General features: G+C 36.4%; 1 protein-coding gene across 1 annotated transcript; it reads left to right on the plus strand.

Moving 5' to 3' along the window:
• Positions 1-7977: 7977 nt before the first annotated feature.
• Positions 7978-25726, plus strand: LOC121316413 (RRP15-like protein). The gene is made up of 6 exons (XM_041251484.1): positions 7978-7986; positions 8680-8815; positions 10718-10986; positions 15792-15889; positions 19240-19426; positions 23480-25726. The coding sequence occupies exons 1-6, from the start codon at positions 7978-7980 to the stop codon at positions 23627-23629; spliced, it is 849 nt and encodes a 282-aa protein (XP_041107418.1). The 3' UTR covers positions 23630-25726.
• Positions 25727-27501: the final 1775 nt, after the last annotated feature.

Consider the following 27501-nt stretch of genomic DNA (forward strand, 5'->3'; position numbering starts at 1 on the left):
CCCAGGAGGTGGTGCTCAATTGACTGAGCGTTGCCAGGGGGGGGGAGGGGGGGATCTAAGTCAGCCAGGGTGTCCTTGGTTCACCGCGCACCAGCAACCCTGTAGTCAGGCCGGGTGCCTGCAGGTTTGCCTGTTAGCAGTCTGGGAGCTGTGTTGTCCTCCCACGCTGTAGCTCCTGGGTGGCTGCATGGTGAATCCGCAGTGTGTAAAGAAGCGGTCGACTGACGGCACATGCTTCGGAGGACAGCGTGCATTCGTCTTTGCCGCTCCTGAGTCAGCGCAGGGGTGGTAGTGGTGAGCTGAGCCTGAATAATAATTGGCCATTTCAAATTGGGAGAAAATAAAAAAATAATTGGCAACAAATAAATGTATTTAAAAAAATAAATATAAATAAATAAATAAATAAAATTGGGCACCTATGTGGTGTTTGAAAATACACTTTTCTGTCTCCCGTGTCAGTAAATACCCATACCCTTCCACACATGGATCACTGGATGAGGTGGTGAAGAAGATTAAAGGTGCTGAGTTGAGAAAACATGACCTGCTAACTTTGAAAGGACAGAACTGGCTTCAAGATGTTTTGGAAGGGTTTATAACAGAAGGTGAAAACCTTCCAGAAAAAAAAAAAAGTGTTTATGATGTTTCAGTGGTATGCCTGACAACTGATTTATTTTCAGTGCTAAAAGCTCAGGGAATAATCCAAAATATATGCAGATATTTAGCAAAGCAGAAACTCTCTTCTTATGACATTTGGCTAATTCCAACCAGTATCCATGGGAATCACTGGGTGCTGATCGTAGTTGTTATCAAATGGAAACAATTGATATTTAGGCTCCTTACATGGTGTAGATACTAATTATTTTGGCTTGCTACAGAGATTTATTGCTGACATGGGTCAGAATGAGTGTAGATACCCAGTAAGCTGGAATGATTGGGCAATTTATGTACTAACAGACCTCCCACTTCAAGGAAATGGTTATGACTGTGGAATCCATGCTTGTATGTATGCCTATTTCATTTGTTCTGCAACATGAACCCCAATGATGACTTGTCAGAAACAAGAGAATAGATTGGCCAAGAAATCTTGAATTATGATGGTGAAACAATTAGGGCAACATCTCCAATTGCAAAAGCCTGTGGAAAAAAATTAAAAGAAATGTCTTCCAGTGCCAAAACTTCAAATTTCGAGGCAACCACATGCTGGTACGAAAAGCACCCTGTGCTACCTCTCTAATATTATATAGGATCTGTTTGTTGGCAGCTGGTCTTTATGTTTCAAGGGAGATAGGTGTACAAGACCATCAGAAGCAAGCACAATGTTTTTTTTTTTTTGTTGTGGAGAGGTCTGCAAAGACTGCTACCACAATCAGTGCTTAAACAAAATTGGCTGATGTTTTTATATGCAACACATGCAAGAATTAATTAAATTTCCAAGAAAATGCAAATCCAACCAAGATAACAATATATACAGAAACTTTGTGTTTGCTATCCCACAAAAGATAACACAACAACACATTAGAAGCTATTAGGGACTTTATAATGGGGCAAGTTCGTACAAGCAGGCTTATTGACAATTTGCCACTATCTACCCAGCACTAGAGCCAGATCCAGAGAACCCCAGGTCCCAGGAAATAACATATGTTTTTCTGTCACTGCACCAGAGCTCCTTGTCAGACCTCTACCAGCTGAACCTTCATGCCTGATGTCTATAAAGCCTATGCTACTGACCAACATGTACTTTGATTGGCATTTCTGATTTTCAGGAATAGTTCCCCAGGACAAAACTACTGCAGTTTAATAAGGGACACTTAGTCCTACCAAAATGAGGTATAATTTTTATGATCAGCTTGATTTTATATATTGGAACAAAGACCTTGGAACACTAACAACTATTGTCAGTGAACAAAATGAACATATAGGAGAGGTACTTGATTGGCATTTTCTATTTTTAAGAATTATTCTCCATAACAAAACTACTGCAGTTTAATAGGGGACGCTTAGTGGTTCAGTGATTTCATATTGAAGTTCTTTAAAATAATGAATGTAGTATAATGCATTCAGTTAATGGTAAGTCATATTTTATGTAAGGACTGGGAATCACCAAACCACTAAGTGTAATCTCTGTTGAAGTGTACATAAATGTTTCTGAGAAATCGATTATACAATAATAATAATAATAATAATAATAATAATAATAATAATAATAATAATAAACATAAGACCAGAACTAACTGCCAATATATTGCAGATACTAACCTTTTATGAAGTGCTTACTGCACAAACATGTGCACTGAGTTGGAATCCAGTCTGTTTTCTTTGACTTTGGGTTACTGTTTTCCGTTTTTGCTGCCCTGCTACTGGCTGAAATCCACTTTTCCCTCCTGTCTGGTTCATCAAACAGTAGGGCAACATTGTTCTCGTTTTCTGTTGGTGCACCCAACAGCAGAACACACGTCTAGCATGATCATATTAAAAGTTTATCGACCTCACTTAGTTGTCTTTGCCCGCCGATGCTTTTTGACCGCCAGTGTGGCCTCGCCATGCTGTGTCGACGTCACATGAAAAACCTCAATTGCTGATACACGCTTTTCCAGACAGAGAATTCTGCACGGATCTTTTTCGATGAAACACATTGTCTTCAAACATCCTGATAAAGATGGCAGCTTCAGTTGAACAGTCACGTGTGATTACTAAGGAGGAAAGTTGTGGTAAAAATCTATATTTTATAATAATTAATTAATCTTTAACATGAATATATTCTATTATTACGATAGAGGAAAAATGAGAGGCATTTACTGTGAATACGTAGCAGTAGAAAAATGTAGTTTTCCTCATATTCAAAACCAATGTATGTTAACAAGGTGGCATTGGATTTCGTTAACTTTAGTGCATATATAATTGCTTTTTTTTCTTGTGTGAGGTTAGCTTTTACAGTGCAAATAATATAATCGCATTAGCGATGTACAGTAGCTAAACAGACTAACAATAATAGCAATAAACAATCCGAATTTGCTTGACAGCGTGTTTGGTTATGGCGAGAGGGTGTAGTTTGTCTCGTGGTAATCGTATAAGTTGTATCCTGTTTTGTCTAAGGAGGGACCGAAACAGTTTTAAAAAAAATAAAAATAAATAAAACTTTTATCGCGGAAGGTCCACATAGAATGTGTGTGTGTATGTGTATATGTATGTGTATATATATACAATGTGTGTGTGTGTACTGCATAAAAATGAGCTGCGCTGCTGAGGCTTCACATAACGACATATTTCGTTAGGAATAGTGTAAGTTATTACATTCATATGATTTGGTTTTTATTAGGGTGGAGAACATCAGTGTTCAACATTAGTTATTGTTAAACCATTGGTTTAACATTAATTGTTAAACCAACAGTATAGATTAGCAGTGAAAAAATGCAACTAAACTAAAGGTGAGGTGTAAATGGATCTGAAACTAATTAGAATCACAATAAAAATAAATATAAGCCTGTGCATCTTCTGTGATTTATAGTAATACTTTTAATGTGTTAACGGTAGCCATAGATACACTAAAGCTGGGCCTACTCAGGCTATATGGAAATATTAATAACAGGTATTATTTGAGAGTGATTACAAGCGTCTTAAAACGGTAAGAGGACAGTAGAACAAAATAAGTTCTTATTATAAGTTTATATATAATGCTTTGAGCTTTTGCATAAAGGTGTTAATCTAACTTGTGTTGTGGAATAAACCTCAATTCTTTGCTCTAAACATGTTTTAAGTGTGCTTGTATCAGTTAAACCAGATTTTCAATTGTGTGTGTTTGTGTGTACTTGTGTTGTGGAATAAACCTATTCTTTGCTCTTGTGTGTATTATATATCTATATATATATTATATATATATATAGATATATATTATATATTATATATATTATATATATATATATATATTATTTTTTGATGAGTTTTTATTTTTTATTTCTGACCACAAACCTGTTCGAGCAATTATAACCCTGAGCTTGAAGACAACTGTACTTCTTGAAGTTGCAAGCTTGGACAAAACTTGTTTAGGATGCTGTGTGGTCCAGTGGTTAAAGAAACAGGCTTGTAACCAGGAGGTCCCCGGTTCAAATTGCAGCTCAGCCTCTAACTCACTGTGTGACCCTGAGCAACTCATTTAACAACCTTGTGCTCTGTCTTTCGGGTGAGACGTTGTTGTAAGTGACTTTATAGCTGATGTGTATTTCACTATGAAAGGCACTATGTAAAAATAGATTATTATTATTAAAGTTAATCAACAGTAACAGCTTTTATATGGAGGTGGTACTGTACTGGCAAACAGTGTCATCTATTATTCTAAAAAAAGTGTATTTGTTCTGTCAGTCAGATGCTCATAAACAAAGTAGTCACTTTAAAAATTGAAAGTGGAAATGAAAAGAACCATCCAGTGTCAACAGACATTTGATAAGTTGAATATGTACAGTTCTGCTACTGTTATTGAATAAGTATGCTTGAATTGCCACACTTATTGAGTATCTACTATTATCTTCCAAACACAGTACCATTAGTAAACACAAGGTGGCAATATTCTATTTAAAGATACATACCTCACAGTTTTTGCTTGTGTTATTAGCTATTTGGCTGAGAATTAAGATTGCTGTGTTTTAAATAGCTTTTTGAATTCAGTGTTTTATTGCAAGGGTGGTGCAGTAGTAGATCAAGGAAAGTACTATTTGTAGATGTGTGTGTGTGTGTGTGTTGTAAGCCTGTACTAATTAGTCCAGTTTGAACTGGGAGCTCTGTGTTTCTAACACAACCAAAATAAGCTTATGTGGGGTGGCTGTGTCCACTGCTATCATGCAGCCTGAATTTCTAGATTTTTGAAAACCTAGACTCAATTAATATGTTATATAATTGAAAGGGATCTCTTTAGGTATCACTTTGTAAGTCTCTACGCTAAACAAAAAATGGTTATGTTGCCAAACATTAACTCTTATTGATCTTGTAATGCTTTGACTAATTGATTCAATATAACACATACTTGTCTTCTGCAGACTTTAATTTAGTTTTAATTAAGCATTGCTATAAAAGGAGTATGTATTTGAAAATCTGCTTCTGCAACTGCAACTGCTAAGTGCTCCTATCATGAACCATTTAAGCTTTCAACCTCATATTTTCTGTGTTACAGAAACTGCTCAGGCTAAATCTACCACTCTTCACTGATCTAACAGTAGTCTACTGCAACTGCCATATTAAAGTAGTGTAACTTTTGAAGTTTCCGCTGTAAAGAGACCATACACTTTGAGTTATTGTTTATGCTTGCTACACAGCTGGGGGTTTTTTTGCCAGTAAAACAAAATAAAAATAAAACATTTTCCCTGACACTTTTAGCTTCTGGCAATATCAGTGATAGATATTTCACATGTCTGTTTCTTTTATTTATTTTTTCACATAATAAAAACTATAATTGAAACGCACCCCACATATACATTGGTTTGATCCATAGTCCGCACTGCACTGTTTACAACAGCTTACATTGGCAGCAGTGTGACTGCAACAGAAGATACTGCTCAGGTTGTGGAGGCTACAAAAAAAGACTAATTAAATATAGTTTAGGTAGTAGTTAGATCAATCAATCAAAACAAAAGACAGATAAATAATAGCCATAGGTACAAGAGAGAACCAGGTCGTGGTTTTATTTATATATATATATATATATATATATATATATATATATATATGCGTCGTATATTATATACATATATATATCATATATATATATCTAATAGTTAAGTAGATTCATGTTGCTGCAGAGCCATGAACCAGTTTAAGTTCAGCACCATTTCTACATAAAATGTTGTTACTGTTATTAACAGAAACCCATTTTTACTTTACTGAAGTAAGCTAGAATGTGTTTTTTTTTTTTTTTTTAATAAAAATGTGCCGTTTATTGAAATACATTTTCAGCTTTCACATTGAAGCTTATGTTACTCATTCAATAAAATCCAAGTAAGAATTTGCTTGTGTCGTTTAATTTAAAAAAGTGACAATAGTCACAGTCCTTTTTATGCAACCAGTGCCCTTCTACTTTAAAGGCACATACCTGAATTTGTAATGTAATTGTAAGCACAAATATTGGTTTTCCCTGCCATTCTGCACACTGTCAGCCATTATTAAAGATATGAAATAATGTACCTGATACGAAGCAACTGCAAAATTTGCCCCAATATTTAAAGTAAATGTAAATATTTTTAAACTGGCCAGACATAACTTTGTTGCAAGCAATTACATTATTGTTTTACATCACTATATTACAGACAAACTTTGCCTTCTAATTCAGTGGGTCATATTTAGAAGCATGCACAAAAGCAAGACACAATTTCTTCGAGCAATGGTTCCCAAGCTTTTTCAGTGTAGGAACACCTTGGTTGAATTTTCCTCAAGCACCACTTGCCATGTATATAGTATAAGTACATGTAGAAAGTAAAGTATTTATATAATGTACCTAACTTAATGAGATTCCTGGGCCCGAATCTTCGCTACCAGCTCAGTTGTTGTCATTTTGCGCATTGAAAGTTGCTGATGGCAAAGTTCCTGTTTCATTGTAACATTTTTTTTTTCTTTTTGACATTCATTATGCTTTGTAGATAAATGTCATCTCAATTGTGCAGGTTTAACCTCCTGACAAATAATGTACTGGAGCTTGGGTCATCCTTGGATCCAGTAAATGTAAATACCAGTGCTGGTCCCTGCAACCGTTACCTTATGTAGCAAATTAATCTATCCATTTCTAACGCAACTTATTATTTGCCAACTTCACTCGATTTACATGTAAAAACACCGGAACACGAAGTTGATGTGGGTAGGAAGCAATTTGAAAAATTAAAACATGATTGGAGAATGTAAAGGATGTTATTTGCTACTTCTGGTGGGCTGTGATGTGTACATTAAACGGGATTTGTGAAGCACAGTCAGTAGGGTTTATAGCATTTTGATTAAATATGACAGCATCAAGAACAGACTGTGCATTATTTCCAGAAGTAGTGTTAATAGAATTTCCTTTTGGCATATAGTCTAGTGAGATATTAAACCTGGCTCAATAAACCCATATAATGACATGGAACTGAAATCAAGCATTCACACTATGGGACAAGTCAAGCTACAAATATTTCCTTTTTTGTTTCACATTAACATCTGTTACAATATGCAGCTAACCTCTCCAAAAACACATGGAAATAATATGTATATTCTTATATCCCTGACAACACTGTAGCACATATTTTATATGATGAAAATGAAAAGCACTAAAACTGGCTTTCATTTTATTTTTAATTTAGTCATTACAACCGAGTTAAGAATATTCAATGCAGTGCGCTACTTTTATGCAGAGGAAAAAGGCTGGTACTTTTTTTCTCCATGAACAGTAGAAAGAGCACAGGTTAGAAAGATGTGCATTTACATAAATTCTAGATTTTTTTTTTTTTTTTTAATGCTGACTAATAAAAAAAGTTTAATTTTGACAGGACAAATGTGCCTTTTATAATCTGTAACAGTTATTTAGTTGGTATTGTTTCACATTAGAAAGCTGTTTCAGTTAATGGTGACTTTGAAGGCGATGTTGGTATTGTATCAAATTGAGCCGTAATATTTATTTATTAACCCGGTAAGGTGATAAAGTGCAGACTACGTGCATATCTTATAATGATATACCACATGGTTAAAACTGTTTGTTGTGTTGCTTAGCAACAGTAGTTACTAAGTAGTTAAATGTATACTGTTAATTGTTTTATTCAACAAAAAAGTCTTTACATTTTGCTTCAGAATGAATTTTTTTTTTTTTTTTAATATATAGTAAATCAGTGCTTCTCACATAGCAAGTATTTTGAACGGCCTTACTTAGGGAATACTTGCCTTTAAAAGAACAGTATGTGCTTTTCTTTGTTTGTTAAACACTTTCCTTTAATAAACTACAGGTGGGAATTCTAGGTGTAGCCCTGTGCAGAGATGCCATTGGTACTGGTTGTGACATTTGGTGATACTTGCATGCAGTAGTAGGGATGCACCGATAATTGGTAGACTATCGGCATGGTACCGATTATAAGGAAAAAAACACAATCTTCTGTCGGCAATTTTTGTTATTTTAGCCAGTATTAATGCTTGAATTTCTTCCAGAACAGAATTTAATGTTTGGTAAAGCACACTTACTAATGATGCAACAACACTAACAGTCATTTGCTTTTCAGTGCTGTGTAATGAGCAATCAACCTGCAGTGATTGGCTCAATTGCAATGAACATTCCGATTTTAGTATGCACCTAGTGGACTAGCTTGAGAACAGCTTGTACGGTACATTCTTGAGGATCATCCCCAGCTGCAGTTTAAACCTGTTCCAATTGCAGAGAACTTTAGAGTTGGAGATCAGCTGATCACTATTAGCGTACTAGTTTAGTGCGCAGCTGGAGATTAAGGTAATCGTTTCTTTCTGGCATAGAGGGTGCCATCTACATTCAGGTAAATTAATGCTCAATGGAAAATGGAAAAATATTTTACAATAATCTATCAGTAGCCAAAATATGTGGAATAAAACTAAAGAATAAAACTGCCGTGCCATGTTTCATGTTTTACCAGCAACAGTTACAACTTTAAAAAACATGGAAACGACTGAAATTGGAGACCACAAATGCTGTTCTGAAGCATAAATGACTAGAGTGGATTGTCAAACCAGCCCTTGCCCCAGCTCTACAGCATTATTTCATCCATCGTTCCTGATACACTGTCCCCCATTGATGACATCATTGACAGTGACACTGGATTGGATTTACAACCTGTCCTGGAACCATCGGGTATGTCATCATGTACTGTCATCGACCATCAAGTACTGCTTCAGGAAAATCTGTGTCTTGGTTAAAAAAAAAAAAACTAGGGCTGCACATGATTTAGATGGCATTATATAATGCGTACGTGGTGTACCGGGCATCCACTCAAGACCAGGTTATGCCATTCCTGGACTTCATGACCACAGTCATTGCACCACTTGTAATCCAGGACAGCAAGACACCAGGTGTGCATGTAGAAAGCATGACGAGGCTCACAAGGATGCACTGTCCTTGATCCTTACCCCCCATAGCAGGAAAAGAACGGGCCCAAAAAAGATTCAGGGTGTGCTCAAAGAAAGTCATACTCGGGGACACCCGCTACTGTTGCCTGAAGTGCCCCTCAAACCCAGGTCTTTGCCACAATGACTGCTTTGAACTGTATCATTCAAAGCTTGAATATTGGAAGGAGGCCTCCTAAGTAAACACATCATTCTCTATCTGGCCTGTTCCCCAGTTAATCTCCCTATCACTTTGTACCAGAAGCGGCTTGAATAACATCCGGTGTCCTGGGGAAAAAGTGGATCGCAGTCTAGAATTTAAAGGGGAGGTTCCATTGTTTCTAAGGTTTATGCATAGATCGCTGTACTAGTGCTACGACTGGGGAATTAGTAGATCGAGCCCAGGGAAGAAGCCGATAGATAACACAACCTTGTAGCAACATTGTAAGTCAATTTAAACATTCCAGCAACTTTGTTAAAAGTTTGTGTTTCAGTGAGAACTAAGTACCAGTTTTGTTTTATAACAAAATGACATTTTATTGTACACCCTCAAGTATAAAGTGAAAATATTGTTATATGCACCTGTTAACAAGGATGCAGCATGCAAAACGTTGGAAAATGAACAAGCAAAAGTACAAATTTGTATTTAAAAACTGATTAGATCTACCATAATAATAATAATAATACGTTAAATCCACTAAGACAGCCCTGTAGATATCAGAATTCAGGCTTATAGGCTATGCTTACAGCACAATAATAATACAGCGCTCACCCGTTCTAACGTGTCCCGTTATAATGCGGAATCGGTTATAACATGGTACGGTTGTGGCTCCCATTTACAGTAGCCCTTTTATACTTGTTGTAAGGCGGAACAGAAATAGCACGGTCTTGTAACTATGACTCCCCACTGTAGCGTTATAAAGGGTGAGCACTCTAATAATAATACAAACTTCTAAAATGATTTTTTAAAAATGTTTTTTAAAAGTGATGTGTCATTATCAAAAATAATTTCAGTTATTTTCAAACTTAAAGTTAAAGTTAAAATACACCGAGGTTTGTATTTGACCTACTATCAGCATGCTTAAAATTATCAAAACTTTTAATAACGTAATAACTGCATTAAACAAGTATGCATTACATGTAGGTCTACCTTAAATTGCATTTGCTGTTATTATTTATGAATCCTTCATCGCTGTCACTTATTAGCAGTTCATTATGCTCAAGCTCCTCATCTTCCTCGGCTTCATTCATTGGCAATGAGACCCAGCGTTTATTTACAATATTTGCTAGTGGACCCGGCGCATATTGGAGGCAATTATTTTAAGTCTTACGGTATACATGTTTGGTATCATTACACACCTTAGAACCTGCAGAATGTGGAAATCTACATTTGCAGTTAATGTATGCATGAATGAAGCACAGGTGTGTGTGTGTATGTGTATATATATATATGTGTGTGTGTGTGTGTGTGTGTGTGTGTATATATGTATATATGTGTATGTGTGTGTGTGTGTGTGTATATATATATATATATATATATTATATATTTATATATATATATATATATAATATGATATATATATATATATAAAACACAACTACAAATACAAGTAGTCTCTAATAGATGTCCCCAATGTTGGTACTTTTGCAGGGTCTAAAGGAGATCGAGAGGATTCAGATGATAACTTGCATGCAGATGATGACAACGACAGTCTCAATGAGTCCTCAGGAGAGGATCCGGGTGAGAATGGGAATGCAGAGAAGGAGAGTGAAAACCCAAATGCTGGCTGGGCCGAGGCCATGGCAAGAATTCTCCTCAAGAAAACGCCAGAAAGCAAAACAGCTATACTGCTCAAAAATAAAGAACTGGAAAAAGCGAAAGCAAAAGAAAAACAGGAGCGACTGGAGAGAAGAAAACAGGTATGAACACAGCATAGTCCTGCTCTTATTACCTTTGCTTTATTTAGAACTTTATTCGATAAACCCTGTCTGTATTGCAAATTGTTTCTAAGTTCTACTTCACAAAAATAATTACATTTGTATAAGGTGGCCACGTTTTTTTGTAATGGTGTAAACTACCTGCAGTAAACTGAACAGCACTTCTTAAAGAATTTAATGGGGCCTTGTTGCCCGAGGTGAAATACATCTGATGGGGACTAGTTGATGTCTGTGTCTCAGTAGTCCTGTGGGTAAGAACTTAAAACAAATGTATACATAAATACTCACGTTCACAGTCTCGTGTTAAAAACATGCAGGAAAAGTACATTTTCTAATGGGGTGTAGCGGTGGTGAATAAGCATTCACAATGCTTACAAAACAGTTACTCAGAGCTAAAACGTCCCTTCATCTCCCCTACAATGCCAAACCCAGTTACAAAAATTATTTTCTGTTTTCTATTTGTAATTAATTTAGAACAATTTATAGATTTTATTTTTCACTTTGACATTATGGACTTTTTTTCTATTGTTCAGTGGCAAAAACTCCTAATTCAATCTGTTTTGATTCCATGTTGTAACACAATGAAATGTGGAAAAGTCCAAAGGGGGGGGTGAATACTTTTGAGAGCCACTGTAATGACGTTGTACGTTTGTGTTCTCCCACGGGGTGCAAAGTGTATTGAGCGTTTGATTTTACTGAAACACATTGCATCTTTGAAGTAAGTGTAAAGTAATTTTACAAAAATGTGGAGATTTATACCAGGTTGTGGTAGATAACAATTTCATCCCAAGTGCAACGCAGGTGGAGCTTTGTGGTTAGCAAGGTGACACAGCTGAGAGAATTGTTTTCTTCTGTCATCCTATCTGGTGGTGTTAGTGTCATTTTCTCAGTACACAGTACAGCAGTCGCTCAGTAACGAGGTGCAAACAGGTGATTGCTCAATCTGTAGGAGCGTTTACTAAGTTGTCTACTAAAAATTGTGTAACTTATTTTTTAGGAAAATAAAATTCAAGCCTAATATTTTTCGGGACCCCAACTCTTGTTAATTCCAACTTGGGCACTTCACATAAGGACTAGTACCACATTTGTGTTAGTTTCTAACCTTATGTTAGAGCAGTGGTTCCCAACCTTTTTTGGGTACTGTACCCCCAAAACACTTTCACCTGCCTGAAGTACCCCCTTATGCGTGTGTGACCGGTGTGATTCCTAGATTAGGTGTAAATTTGGCTGAATTAGGTTTAATATCAATATTATCTGTCTGTCTGTCATTTACCTGTGAATAATGATAATGTATTACTATAATAATACTTGTACTTTTATCAGTTTAATATTTGTATGACTTTTTCACATCTTCAAGAGTCCAGACCAGTTATACAAAAACAAAGATCACATTTTATACATATAGTAGCAGCCTACTCTCAATATCACCTATATGTATAGACTTGCGTATGACACATGAGGACTCACCAATCAATGAGAAACTTGACCCTGTCTCTCACTCATAAGCTTTGTCAGTCTCGGGGACAGTGTGGCAACAGCAGTTATCAGGCTTTTCTCCAAGCTAAGTCTGTTCCTGTGCTTGGTCTTTGAAGTAACTTAACAAAAAATGATGGTGATTAAGAAGATTCAAGAAAATGCACAGAGTCCTTTTCTTCAATCAGTTGCCAGGTTTATTGAAATATGCAGGGAGTCTGGTCCCAGGTACAGGACAAACAGAATACTCATCATTACAATGTTTGCATGACATTAAATACCCTTCTGTATAGATGGTCCACCTCCCCTTTCTCTGACACTTAACCAATGGTCAAGGTACAACACATTATTCTGTTAATTTAGTGTGTGTGTGTGTCTGTAGGTATGTGTGTGTGTGTGTGTGTGTAGTCTAGTGTGACAACCTCTGAACTCAGTGCATTCGTCACACTCCTGGAGAAAAAAGGTCCATAAATCTGCCCCTTTGATCCCAGTGGCATTATCTCTTTCGATCTCTCTGAGAACCTCTGGGTCCAATGCCAGTCCCTGGGAGCCTTTTAGCCCCTTTATGCTTTGCATTCCAAAGTCTTACAGCCTGGCCCCTTCTGGTCCACAGCATTGTTATCTTTTTAGCTTGCAGTCAATGAGTAGCAAACTGCTAATCAATTCTCAATCCATGTTTTCCAACAGTCTTGATTATGGTCATAGATGAAAATGTCACTTCACATAAATATGTAGATCCAAATGGCAGCAGGTCATTCAGTGCATGTTTCCCCCAAATCAGGATATTCCTTCTCCACATCACACCAGAACTGTGACAGCAGATTTTCCTGCAGTCTGGTAGGAATGTTATTGTTCGTTCTTTCAGTCATGAAAGGATTACGCACCCAGTCAAGTTTGGCAGACTTGTTTTCAATGTCAGGGAAGTAGGAGTTGAACTCACTGTTGAGTTTGGATAAATGTGTGCTTACTAGTTTCACCATAGGAGCTCTGTCAACATCACCTGTAGAAAGGTAGGTGTCAAGCTGCTGGAAACAACTTATGTCCCCATCTTCACATTTCCTCTCCCAGAGTTTGATCTTCTTCATGAATCCACACACTTTGTCATACATGTTTAGAATGTGTGTCTTTACCTTGCAGAGTTAGATTCTGGTTGTTCAGTTTGCTGAACACATCAGCAAGATAGGCAAGGCGAGCTACCCAGTCTGTGTCCTCGAACACAGCCACAAGGGGGTATGAGTGCTCTGACAGAAAAGCATTTACTTCGTCACGCAGCTCAGAAAGCCTCTGTAGTGTTTTCCCTCTCAATAGCCAGCGTACGTCGGTGTGAAGCAGTAGCTGCTAGTGCTCAGTCCCACTATCATGGCAGAGCCTTTCAAACAGTCTGTACTCAGGACTCATTCTCTTGCTGGCCAATGCCTCCCTGTGACTGATACAGTGATTCCACTCAACGTCGGGGTTGACCTTCTTCTTTATTTGGGCAAGTAATCCTTTCACCCTCCCAGTCATTGACACCGCACCATCCGTGCACAAATGAATACAGGATTTCCAATCCAGATTGTGCTCTGAGAAAAAGCTGTCAAATAATGTGAAACACATCCTTACCCGTAGTGCTCCCCGTTAGCTTCTTGCAGAACAGAATGTGCTCATTAATTTCCGAAGTGTCTCTATATCGCACAAACGCAATCAACTGCGCTTCCCCCCTGACATCTGTCGATTCATCCAACTGCAGAGCAAATGAACCAGAATGTTTTAACTTTTCCACCACTTGATCAACAATATCAATGCCCATGTCATCAATCCTGCAGCACACCGTGTTATTTGACAATGGTGCAGTCTTCAGTGCATCAGCTGCTTTCTTATCAATCGTTGTTTCTGCGAGAATAACAGCAGCAGACAAAATTAGCTCCTCGGCTATAGTAAACAGCTTTTTGGACTTCGCCACAAGTAGCGACACAGCATATGAGACTTCCAATGCTTTGGTTGATACTGCAGTTGCTTTCTTAATTTCTCTTGACTTCCCTTAAATTCTGACAGCTTTCTATGGAAAAAAACTCTGCTGTCTTACCCACACAGGAAAGATGCTTGGTAGTGAGGTGCCGTTGTAAATGGGCTGGTTTCATGCTATTATTTGAGAGCACATCGCCGCAGAGGAAACATAGTGGCTGAGGCGGCTCCATAGGTGTGGATGTGAAACCGAAGAGGACATACTGTTCATGAAATTGACGATACTTTGACTTGTCAACTTTCTTTCTTTTCTCCACATGTTCACTTTACCTGCCGCTAGCGTTGTTGCTGCTTGGAACAGTGCTTTTTTTCAGCCATTGATCCATAGCTAGTGTCTTTCTTCTACTCAAAGCTAGCTGCCTGTTACCTGAAATCGTGAGTGACTCTGGCGCACGGCCGCGGAGAAGTGGCGGGGGTCAGCTGGCGGGAAGTGGCCAGGGTGAAAAAAAATACACACCGAAACTAAAGTAAAAAATTGTCCTATAAGTATAAAATAAACTAGAGATTTCACACCAGTGACCTCAGTAAATGTTTTCCTGCCTATTGAGATTGAAATTTATTTATTTATTTTTGCACATTTTTAACATTTTCCCACGTACCGCTAGGGGTATGTGTACCCCCGGTTGGGAAACACTGTATTAGAGTATATTAAGTGCAATTAAAAAAAAATAACATTACCCTTCATTTGGATATTAAACATAACTTCATATTTACTTCAGTACACAATACAATTTTTGTAATGTGGGAAAAAAAACTAATATATATTATATATACTTGAGTTATTTGTGGGTCAGGATCGATCAATCTGGGAAAGCCTCATGGCTTATTAACTTAAAGCACGCCCTTAAGAACACACTAACTGCCTTAAGTTTCAATTATCAAACATTCTGCAAATCTACAGGTAACTTATAATTGATGGTATTGGAGGTTATTTATATATTTGTCATTTGAAAGATAGGGAGGAAGTTATTTTAAAATGTTGACACTACATCACGATAAGCAATGAAAGATGCACCCTCCATGCCAGCTTCCTGAAGTGTTTATTTGGTAAGAAGTTGAGTCCGGCTAGGTACATTGATTGTTTAATAATGAATGTGGATGCAATTTAATCAGTATGCAATTATAACGTACAATAATACAAAAACACATTAAGCGTAAAATGATAGACTCATCTGCTACTTAATGTTTATGGTTCATCTAAATCAAGGCGTATAAACATTTGGATGTGGCAGCCTTACACTTGCATTATTGGTATCTGGCCTCACTGGTTGCTGTAGATTAATTGATGATGTTTTGTGCTGTACCTGTAGGTGGATAAGAAACGGCAATGGGAAATGATGTGCCGAGTGAAGCCAGATGTTGTTGCAGATCGAGAGACTGAGAAGAATTTTCAGAGGATAGCCACCAGGTATTCCTTTTTTAAAGCAGGAAATTAATATCCGTCTACAAGACTTATATTTTTGCAATGAGGGGACATGTATTTTACTGTGTGTAGATTTAAAAATGATAACCCAGATGATAAGTATGCAGTGATTTATTGTGATACATCTTTACATGCTGGCACTTTGTGGCTATGTCAGGGTTCTCACCAGGAATTTTTAGTGTGGTGGAGGGGCAGGAGTGGAGGCAGGGGCAGGGAAAGAAACTGAGATCCTTGCAACCCCCTGCAGGAGATCCAGGACAAGTCATGCACATGCTTACACTTTGTGGAAGTCGTTGTCAGGATAATATTCTGTATCCATGGTTGTAAGTAAGTAGGTGCAGAGTCTGCGTCATCGTTTGATATACTCCCTAGCATTTACTCCATTCCACGGAGGGGAAACTAGATTTTTGTCATAGTATTATTGTTTCTGTCCGACTCAGAAACCTGTTTTTACCCTTCAAAACATTAAAATGGCCTATAATTATGTAGACATAATTAGTGCTGTTTTTATTCTTTGAAAAACAACTTAAATATTAGGTTTTCTAAACTTTTTTTTTTTTTTAATTCACGATTATTATTTTTTTTCAGTCGTAGCCTGCTGCATGTGAGTTGCATTGTATTTGTAGTTAAAATAATATAGGTTACCTATTGATTACTAAAAAAGAGCTATACTAATAAGGTGCATCATCACGTTTTAAGTATTCTAATAAACTTTACTGTTTTGCTTTTGTTGTTGTTTCAATATATATGGTCGTTGCATCAGTAAAAGACACAACTTATACTTGATCACACATGTGCTTACAAGAATGAGTGGAAACCCTGTTTGTCACTGTTGTTCCATAATTAAGGCATCTACAACATAAATGTTTTTTTCTGCTTATCGCAAGTAAAACTGGACATGCACTGTGTCACACATTTTATATTTTAAAACCTACATCTATATGAAAATCTATCTAGGAAACTGAAGTCATACAAAAGGATTATTCTAAAATTGTGGAACTTTGGATTTTTTTCTAAAGACCTTGAAGTAAAAAAGATTGAATATATCAAAACTGTTTGGAATTCACATTACTGTTCTTCATCTGAATGATTTATTTATTTAACCCAGCTTGTTATGCTACGTTCCCATTAGCCACTCGCCACAAGCGAAACGTTTTCCCCCCCAGGTGGTGAAGGCTTTGAAAAATGTACTTGTGTAAGACTGCCAGCACATTCACCGTGTGCTGGTAGATGAGTCAATACAGACTGTTTATTATGATTTCGTTTTACCAAATGAAAGCTCTTTAGCTTGATCACGTAACATATGTATGCCACAAATGGGAGGACAGAGTCTCTAATAGAAGCAATCAACAAAAACAAAAAACCCACATGGTATGCAAACAGGAAAAAAAAGATATTTATAAAATAAGTTGTACAAACCAATTAAAAGAATCATGTTCCAAAAGATGCAGCCCAAGGAATACCAGTCATGTACACACAGCTAAAATATGACTGTAATACTAGTCACGGGGAGGTGAAGCAGTCATGGTTTCAAACATACCATCTGGTCACAAAAGAACATTTTTACAGACAGCAAGCCAGAAACGCACAGCTTCAAGATCACAGCAAAGTTTTTTTTTTTTTTTTTTTTTTTTTTGTGTGTGTGTGTGTGTGTTTTTTTTTTTTTTTTTTTTTTTTTTTACCCCCATTGTTTACTATCTCTTTAAAATGTGTTGAAATATATTTTGGACATTAGTAAAAAAAAAAAAAAGTGGATTTGAAAGAAGAATAATTTAATAAAATAAACCTATTATTTTAAAAAGGATTTGTCTCACTGTGATTTGAGTTTTAATGTCAGAATCGGTGCAATATTTTACTGTCAGTAGTCACAGGTGAAAACATGGTAAAAAAAAATAAAAAAGTATTAAACACAGTAGTGACTGTACAATCCTACTAGTATTATTAATCACATTAGTACAATCTTGTGTAACTAGAGCTGTGGTTGGTCAGGGAGGCACTAATATTAGCATGCACCAGTAGCACTGTCTACTGGCACAATGTTGCTGTACCATTCTGTAGTGGAAAGAAAACCACGTCAGTTAAAATAATGTAAAGGATTAAGCAGTACATGAGTATCTCTGCAAACCTGTTCAGAATTTAGGAAATCTGTAACATTTTTTCACATGGGACTAAGTTTGGCATTTATTAAATGGGAATTGGAGTTATAGTGTAAATTAAATATAATATTTGTGTTTGTTGTAAATGGTAGGGTCTGGCATTATATGGCAAATATCTGCAAGTTTTCAGATAAAATATTTTTTGCCTTCCTGAAACAGTACGTTGATAGCTTGTTTATAGTATTGTTAAGTGGCTACAGTTTTTCCAGTGTGGCTAAAAAATGTTAAGTTACTTTAGCCACAGTGGCTAACTAAATGAAATTCTTAGAGGGAACGTAGTTATGGTATAATAATAAAGATGTGCAATGGTGTTGGTTGTTACAGAGCTGTGTATCAGGGGCACACCCAGGATCTAGTCTCATCTGTCAACAGGGGGGAATGTGTAATAAAGTTCAGTGAAGTTGAATCTCGTCTCCATGTCGCATACATTACATGCACCAAACTAAAGAACATGCTGTCACAACCAACCCATTGAAGAGTACTAAGAGCTGAAACAAGTATTTTAAGCAAACCAATTTCTCACATAACGGAATAATCGACAGTGTTTCATAGGATGATTATTATTATTTTTTGGCCATTACACAAACTGAAAACACAGCGTAGCTGCCTGATTACAGTGTCATTTTTCCAGGTAGCAAAATAGTGGCCCATTACGCTCAACAGCGCTGGCGAGAACCCTGTATGCCTAGTCTGTCGAGATGGAAACAATGTGATTTATTGTTTGGATTTTTATTGATTATTATTATTATTTTGTATTTATTATTATTACTATTTTTATTATTATTATTATTATTATTGATTTATAGAGGATACACTATGACTGTTCAGAGTATTGTAGTTATCGGGTTGTTTATGGCTATTCTCATGAGTAGAATAACCACAGAATTCATGAAGTATTCTTTTTATATAACAAGTACAACAAAAGTATCTCATTTTAAGTTTTGCCTTTTAAACAAGATTGGTAATTATTTAAAAAAAAAAAAGGGGCATACAGTTGAAATATAATGCAGTAAAATATAAAAAATGCTTACCTTCTGTTTCATTACAAAGAATGTGTTGTTTTCAATACTTGGTGTCAGACAGTACATAAGTAACTACCATCGAGCCCTTAAGTTAATCTGAAAAGTTTTTTTTTTTTTTAATAACTTTTTGATCCTTGATTTCTCCTTTGCCCTTTAGAGGTGTAGTTCAGCTGTTCAATGCTGTTCAGAAGCACCAGACAAACATTGATGAGAAAGTGAAGGAAACTGGGGGATCAGAAAGGAAACGGGCCAAGCTGCTGTCTTCCGTGTCCAAGAAAGACTTTATTGATGTGCTTCGAGGAAACAAGGTCGAGAAGCAGTCCAAGGCAGAGAAAGGCAAACAGGTATGGCTCTTATCTGCACCCACGGATCTTACAAGACCACTGCTCTTTGTACAGTGGAACATGCAGGGGTAACTCATTCAGCACGAATACTGTAAATGCCAATGCTGAGAACAATTTCTCATCCCTTGTCCTGAGGTACAGTACCTGGGCTGATGCTGCAGCATTTTTAACCCTTAGCGGTCCATTTATTCCGTGCTTGTCAGGCACGTCAGGTCCACTTCATTTTCACACGTGCTGTTTATTTTACATGCCTTGTTTAAAATACTGTTTATTCAGAGTAAAACGGGTTTAATAGGCACTGAATCGCAAAAGGACACTCGGTACTGTAGCCCCACCCCTTGTTCGTTGTATTTTTCACATACCTATTTATAGAGGTACATACTGATAAATCCTGTTCTGATCACTCGTTTTATCACCAAACTCCTCAATAATGCGATCCAAGTCATTATTCTATTACTGTAACATCTCAAAAAGCTCTGCAAATGTCTGATATTCTTTGAGTGCTGGATGCAGAAGCAGCTGTCTCCTTTGTTTATGTCCATGTTATCTCTGGTGCATGGGGCTCAGAGATATGCCCCTTTTTTTTTGGGGGGGGGGGGGGGGGGGGGGGGGTCATTGGTCTCACTTGGCCATTGAAAGGTTTTTCTCGTCTTTTCCCGGAGAAAAATCTTTTTTGATGATGTCGGACAGGGTCTGGCATTGGACTGGAAAGGGAAAATTGTAATGTCGGACCTGGTCTGACAGGACCGCAAGGGATTAAGGTTCATCATTTGTCATCCTGAGGTGAAAATGTAAAAGATGGTAGCTTCAAGTAACACAATTTATTTATTTTTTATTACTCTCCTCTTGCATCTGTATGATGTTTGCAATCATTGACTGGTTCTCATTGCTGTTTCTAAAATAATCTTTGTGCCAGGGAGATATGCAACAAAAAAAACTTAACCCAAAGTGGCAGATCACTGGCTCTTATTTTTATAAAGACACATTTGCTGTTCTCTCACAATGTATATGTATGTATGGCAGATAGCTGGAACACAAGACCAACAGCTGAACCTTCAAAATAAAAAAAACACAGTATTGGAGTAACTGCAAAAAAAACCAAACATTAGAACCACTCATAATGCTTAAAAACGGTATAGCTACACCAGATATGTGTCTGTGGGCATCCAAAGTGAAAATAAAGTGTTACGAGAGTGTGACCTATCATGCCAACTTTTATCAAAATGTGAATTGTTTGGGTTAAACAGTACCCGTAAGTTTGGTCAATTTTAACTGGTAATGTTCTCCTGAGTGACACATCTGTGGGGGGGGGGCTTTGTAGCAATGAGGCTTATAATTTGTCCAGTGGTCTATGTTATTGCTTGCTTAAGAGTCTCCAAGGTATGGTAATAATTGTTTCACCGTTTGGTTTGTGCCCTGTTAGGTATTGGTTTTGGGACTGATAATCTGTTCTTCTGTCACAGGAAAACTGTAAAATAGAAATATTAGAATTTTGTGCGTGTGTGCCATATATATAATATATATATATAATATATATAGATATATATAATATATATATATATATATATTATATATATATATATATATATAATAAATTTTGAATTTGTAATTCAATCGGAAAGCAATATATTCAGCGAACTCCTACCCTGAAGTTACAACACAAACAAGTTGGTAATTTTATGTTCTACTTTTAAAATTAGCTCATTTCAATTTGGAAGTGCCAGGCTCTGGATGCAAAACTTAGCTGGCCCAGGTCCCTGAAGGTTTAGGGTAACGCGCTGTGTTTTGTTTGCCCGCAAGTAGTGTTTGAATCAATTAGGAGACTGATTCGGTCATGTGGTTATGTTTGTGTATTTTGGGGGCCAAGTTAAAACAGCTAGCAGCATGACGGGAGCATTTTTCATAATAAAAAAAGTGCTGTAAGTTGAACTGCACCCTGTCTCTTGCTATCACTTTCCTGATGCCTTTCAAGATCAATCCATCATCTAAAATCATTTATTTACTAAAATTAGCTCACTATCTCAAAATAGTGTAAAGTAAGAAACCAAAGCCCTGTATCTCTTATATTCGGTTTGTCTTTCTGGTCCTGTGGTTTCGTTGGAAAATCTGTTTGTATTTTAGTAACTCACTCGGTGTGCGACAGAGGCTAGTATTTAGTCTTTCCAACATTATTCCCACCCAGAGGTACAGGCATGGGAAACTTTGAGTGTAGCCACTTTATTTGGAAGCAAACTACCATAGGCACATCATGAGGCAATGATATATGAAACACATGACTAGAGCATTAAGCTTTAAATTAGTTGGCTGTACAATGGTAGAAGCAGTGATTTTTATTAAAGTTTGATATAGAAATCACTGCACATCGGTATGCCAGACTACAACTGCTACAGTGCCAGGGAATCCAGGACCACCTTGTGAAAACAACAGAACATCTGAAATCTATAAGCATAATAACTCAAGTCCTAAATTCTGGCATTGAGAAGACGGGATCAACCTAAACCAACATCCAGCTTGACGAATATAGCAATTAGTAATAGTACTAGTACAGGGTTCTTAGTTTTTAGGGTTTTTTTTTTTTTTTAATTTTATTTAGATATATAATATATAAAAATTTCTCTCGTGGACTTTACCTTGCTTTATCAAAATGCTTCAGATATTTTCTAAAATGGCATAAAATAAAACCAAAAAATGTCATATGAGTTTTGTAATTTATCATTTGTTTATGAAACACTCTCTCCTGGTGTTAACAGGGTAGGGATCCCCAAATGTTTGCAAATGATTTCAAATTGGACGCAGGTTATAGAACTATAGCCTGGTTGAGTACAAAGAATGAGCGTAACAAAAATGTAGTGACCAAAATCAAATCCGACATACTGTAAACAGCTGTGTCTCGTCCAAGGTTTCTTTTAATTTGGTCCACGGTAGTCTGGAAAGGCTTTCTGCAACTCCCGGAAGACTCAATGGCAATCGGATAAGGGATCAGCTGGTTGCACAGGCACTCACTGTCATACCCTTTGTGACTTCTACTTTTGTTGCTGAATAGTTGTGAAAACGTACACAGCTTACTATATGTAGATCTAATGGATTACTTCATGTGACTACATAAAATGAATACGGTTCATGAATTAACAATTTAATAATTGATACAGCATTATTAAACTTGGTAAAATAGTGGTTCCTACAAAAGCAGAAGTGAATACCTGTCACCATCACAAGCTAAAGAATATGCCATGCCTACCTTTCACATTTTTCTAATTTCCTCCAGAATTGAAAAGTAGGATTTCTGAATTGCAGTTTACGTGTAAAGCCACTAGGGGGTGCTGCTGCCCTGTGTATTGTAGAACTACAGGTTTGTTGAATCCCCACAACAGTGGCATTCAGCCTTGTTTAAACAGAATGTCTTTGGGAACAATTTAATGAGCAGGGAGAATGTGGCTGACTTTATTCTCTGTTGCCGGATGCCTGTAGTTATAAACACAAAATATAGGAAATGTTATTCATGATTGCTTCCTCCATAACTAGTCGGTCACAGCCGAGTTTGACTCCTTGTGCCCAAGATGTGTGCACTGCATCCCTCGGTCAGCTTTGATAACAAAGCTATCAGCCAAACCAAAGGCTTTTGCTGTGATGAACAAGTAGAAATACTAAACTGACTTCCAGAATGTTTTAATTAAATCCATATTTTGTACAGAACCAAAGGTTGTTTTAATGAACAGCACCCTTAAAGGTTATTAATGCTGACATCATGGCCTTCATTATTTAAAATGTTTCGTTTTAGATGCCTTGATTTTTTTGTTATCATCTTTGCATCAGTTACTTTAACCTCCTTGTGCACCTTCTTTCAGGTGAGATGTTGCTGATGCATAGTTCACACACCGTAGTCTCTGTAAGTCGCCTTGGATAAAGGCGTCTAAGTAAATAAACAAATAATAATAACTGACTTCAGGGTATCTAGTGATCTCCCAGTTTTGTTCTTTTGAGTCTTCTAACTGTCCTGTGCACAAGGGTTTGTTTTACTCCCTACCTGACTGCCATGTGTGTGTTTGTTTTTAGGTTGAAGTAAAATCAGAAGACAAGCCTTCCTGGAACATTTTACGTGAGGATTTCATGATGGGAGCTACCATGAAAGACTGGGATAAAGAAAGTGATGAAGGGCAAGTAGGAGAGGCTCATGGGGAAGAAGACAACAGCGGTTCTGACTGAGTTTTGTGCATCCTGATAAATCAAAATCATTTGTCTTGTATATATGAAAAAGCTTATCATTCTATGAATGTGTACACTTTAACAGGCTTAATTGTGCAGAGGTCATCAAATTTGAGCGTTCGAGTTCAAATTTGCTTCACATTGTGTTACCAAATGTTTTTGAAAGAAAAAGTCACACATTTATTGTGTTAATACAAGTTTTGTAATGACATTTGTGTACAGTTTGTGGGTGTAACTTGCTGTTTTAGTATAGTAAGGAACGTTGCCATTGATTTGTGGTAGTTTTTTTTTTTTTTTACAGGAATTACAATGTTTGACTTTTTTTTTTATAAAAATAAATTAGCAGTAAAATAAATGTTCGCTGTTTCTGGAGAAGAGAATTAACAGGGTATTCTACAGGCATGGTCTGAAAAGTTTTCACTATTTTCTTAATAAGGTACTTGAATATGTTCATTCAGAAATAGTTCATCTTGTGTAGATAGTTATATACATAAAGCTCAACTTGAAATCACAGCTGGTTTACAAATTAATAATTCGATTATTCATAATTTCTCTTGTAAATTATACATCTAATATATAAAATATATCCTAAGGTGGCAGCTGAAGTGCTCAAGTAAGTGACCTCTTCCTTCTAAGTAAATATTGCCTTAGAGTGCTGTTTTGTTTGGAGTGACCTGCAGGTTTTCTTAAGTCCACAGTTGCAAGAAAGAATGCCTGCAGTTTTTTTAGAGCGGCTCTTGCGTTGAACCACATTTTGCTATGTGGAAAAATTTGCCAAATACCTTATTTGAAAAAGGCTCAAATTGTAAAGCGTGTTTATCTCTGCTAGCTTCTCTCTATCACAAAAATTAACTATTTCTCAAGTGATAAACACATCCTGTCATGAAAGAATGTTAGATCATCAGTGTTAACATTCTTATATACTGTCCACAGCTCTGCTGTCCCATCAATAAATAGTTCCTTAAGGATTCTAATGCATTTAGTCAGTAAAATATTTTCAGATGCTTAATACTGTTTTAAATGTAATGTAATATACTTAGACTTGTCAATTGAACTTGTTTCCTTCATGTATTACCAATAGTCAATTTACGGAATATAAATGGAACTTTGTTGTCACACAGCGCTAATGTTTGTTTTATGAAACTAAAAATGTAATTCCTGTATAAACTAGTTTTGTCACTCTTCCTTATGAACTGCTATAAAGTAATTGTTGCAAGTTCTTTAAAAGTTCAAATAATGTCATCTCATTGATGTTAAGGTACAGGTAATAGTATATAGCTTACATTTTTTCAGTCTGTCAATGTTAATATTGATTTACTTAAAACATATGCTTATAATAGTAAAATGGTGATGAGTGTTTCAGAGTTGGAGGTTTTGAGTCTGTCACAGGTGATGAATGGTAGTTAAACTGTTGGCAACGAATGAGACATTTTTGAATTTCTGGTGAGTGCACACGCATTTCATGCTGTCAGTCAGTGTGGGCACCTTTAAGAGACTGCTGTGGTAAAATAAATAAAACGTTTGTCCAACTCCTTTACACATCACTCTGATACATTGTGAATGATATGGCTGTTCCACAGATTGGCTTGAAAGTTTAAATAGCAAATACCATCCAGAAATGAGGCTTGAGTTTGAAGGTTATTTATGACACTAATGATGTGTGTGTCCGTTCTCTTGCTATGTTAGTACTAAAATGTATTAACTATGTTCACAAAACTTATTCCTAAGCTTTTTAAAGGCTTAAGAATAGATTTATTAATTAGTAATACCAAGCCCAGAGGGCATTTAACAGTCGCAGGACCATTTTTAGTCCCTCTGCAATGTGCTTAGATAGAATTTGTGATAGCACAGTACAACAGCTGTTGTCTTAAATTATCTGGGATGAAAGTTTTCAGCTACTTGGTCATTTCATACTTCAGTTAATTTGATCTTGATGATTTAGTTTTTTTTTGTTTTTTTTTCTGTAAGTTAGGCTTTCTCTTGCCCTAGAAATGTGTGAACAGAACATCAAACTGTTAATGTTACAAAAACTCATGACATTTAATTCTTCTAATGAATCTTTTTTAAAAAAATAAATAAATAAATGGTGCAAAATTACATTTGTGTTAAGTCTTTGATTAGATCCATTGTACTTCCAGATGTGTGTCGTATTTGGAACCTGTGTGTGCCAAATTCTCAGTACAATCAGCTTGTTGTAAACCACTACTTTCATCCCTGATTTATTATGCATATATTGGTATTGTTTTTAAAGTTCAGTCTCATATCTTTAATGACTATGTTTCTGGCAAGAACCATAGCTACTGTATTTTTATTTATTTATTTATTTATTCATAAGTTTACTTATATGCATTTCCCTTTTACATCTAGGTAGATAGATAGAAGCATGGATGGATGTGTCGGCTTGCGGTTAATTGGTTAAATCCTAAAATCATCTCGTGTTCGGCTTGGGGTTGTCTTGCGAATGACCCCATCATGACGCAGAGAATTCACTTTACCCGAAACTGATCTGCAGAAGTTCGGCTTTTGCTAAATAAATCGGAAGTCTTGATCATTTTATTTAAAAGCATAGGTCTGCAATGTATTTATTAGGCTACCGCTTTAACGGTGTTCACTTTATTTTTTTCAAATAGTTTGATATATTTGTGTCTACCATGGAGAATAATAGACTTGCAATATATTTATTACCCAACCCCCGCCCCACCCCACCCCCCGAGAATAATTCAAACTAGTCTTGCTTACATGAAGGGATGAAAACTATCGGGAACTTTAATTGGAATACCATTCATTACACAGTCGCAGTAACATTCCTATTTTTGTTTTTCAAAATATTATGAACTATAACTTATACTGTTACCATCTGAAAAGTTGTGGGCTGAAGTTCACTCGTGGGTAAAGTATTATTTACAGCTTTCTATCCAAGTCCTTTAGTTAAGTGTTTCCAGTAGTGAAGAAGTTCCCAGAGAAGGGATTGCTTAACTGTTTAATGATGACATGTTTCAGAACACGTTATTTATAGTCCTTGACATAAGTGCTGTTGTTGAAAACAGATGTTATTTATTTTGTATTTAATTTACTCCTTTTGTGCTCTTAAAAGCTGCATTCTATGGTATATCGAACCATAATTGGCTCCAGTAAGTTTTTACATCATAAAAGGGAGAAAAAAAAGACAGTTGCGCAGTGTATTTTTTATTTATTTTGTATGTTTATGTATGTATGTATTTATTTATTTAGCAGGGTATGCGCTTTCTCGTTACACGAATGTTGGTATATCCAACCCCAGATATGCATATTTAACTCTTGTTTGACTCATTATGCTGTGTTGATACTTCATCATCTCACACACCCACCAGAGCCAGGCTACAAGTAGAGATATACATAAACAACTGAATGTACTGTATCTGTTCCTGTTAGGAATATACCTAGCCAAAACAGTATAGTTCTAGGTATGTAATAAACTATTGGCATAATTACTGGCCATGTACTTATAACTATCACCCAATATTTTTTTCAGACTGTGGGGTAATAAGGATTGCATATAGTAAATTTAAAAAAAGAACAAACTAGTTGTTTGTCAGTAGTATACATTGCACTGTTTAGTACATATGTCCATATGTTCTATCATCAATTTACTGGTAGGAACTCGAATGTTCAAACAAGAGAAACACAACTTTGTATGAAATGGGAATACGTTTCAGGCACTAGGACCCGGTTACAGCTCCCTTTGTAGCCTTAGTTTTCCCTGGCACCCTGTAATATTAATAAACAATCCGGTAACAAACTGAGGAATCCTCAATCTGAATGTGGAACGCAACGTCACTTGGTTGGAGGCAAGCACGTGGTAAAGGGAGTCCTTATAAATCTCACTCCCCTGC

The sequence above is a fragment of the Polyodon spathula genome, chromosome 5, assembly GCF_017654505.1.
Source record: "Polyodon spathula isolate WHYD16114869_AA chromosome 5, ASM1765450v1, whole genome shotgun sequence".
NCBI lineage: Eukaryota > Metazoa > Chordata > Actinopteri > Acipenseriformes > Polyodontidae > Polyodon > Polyodon spathula.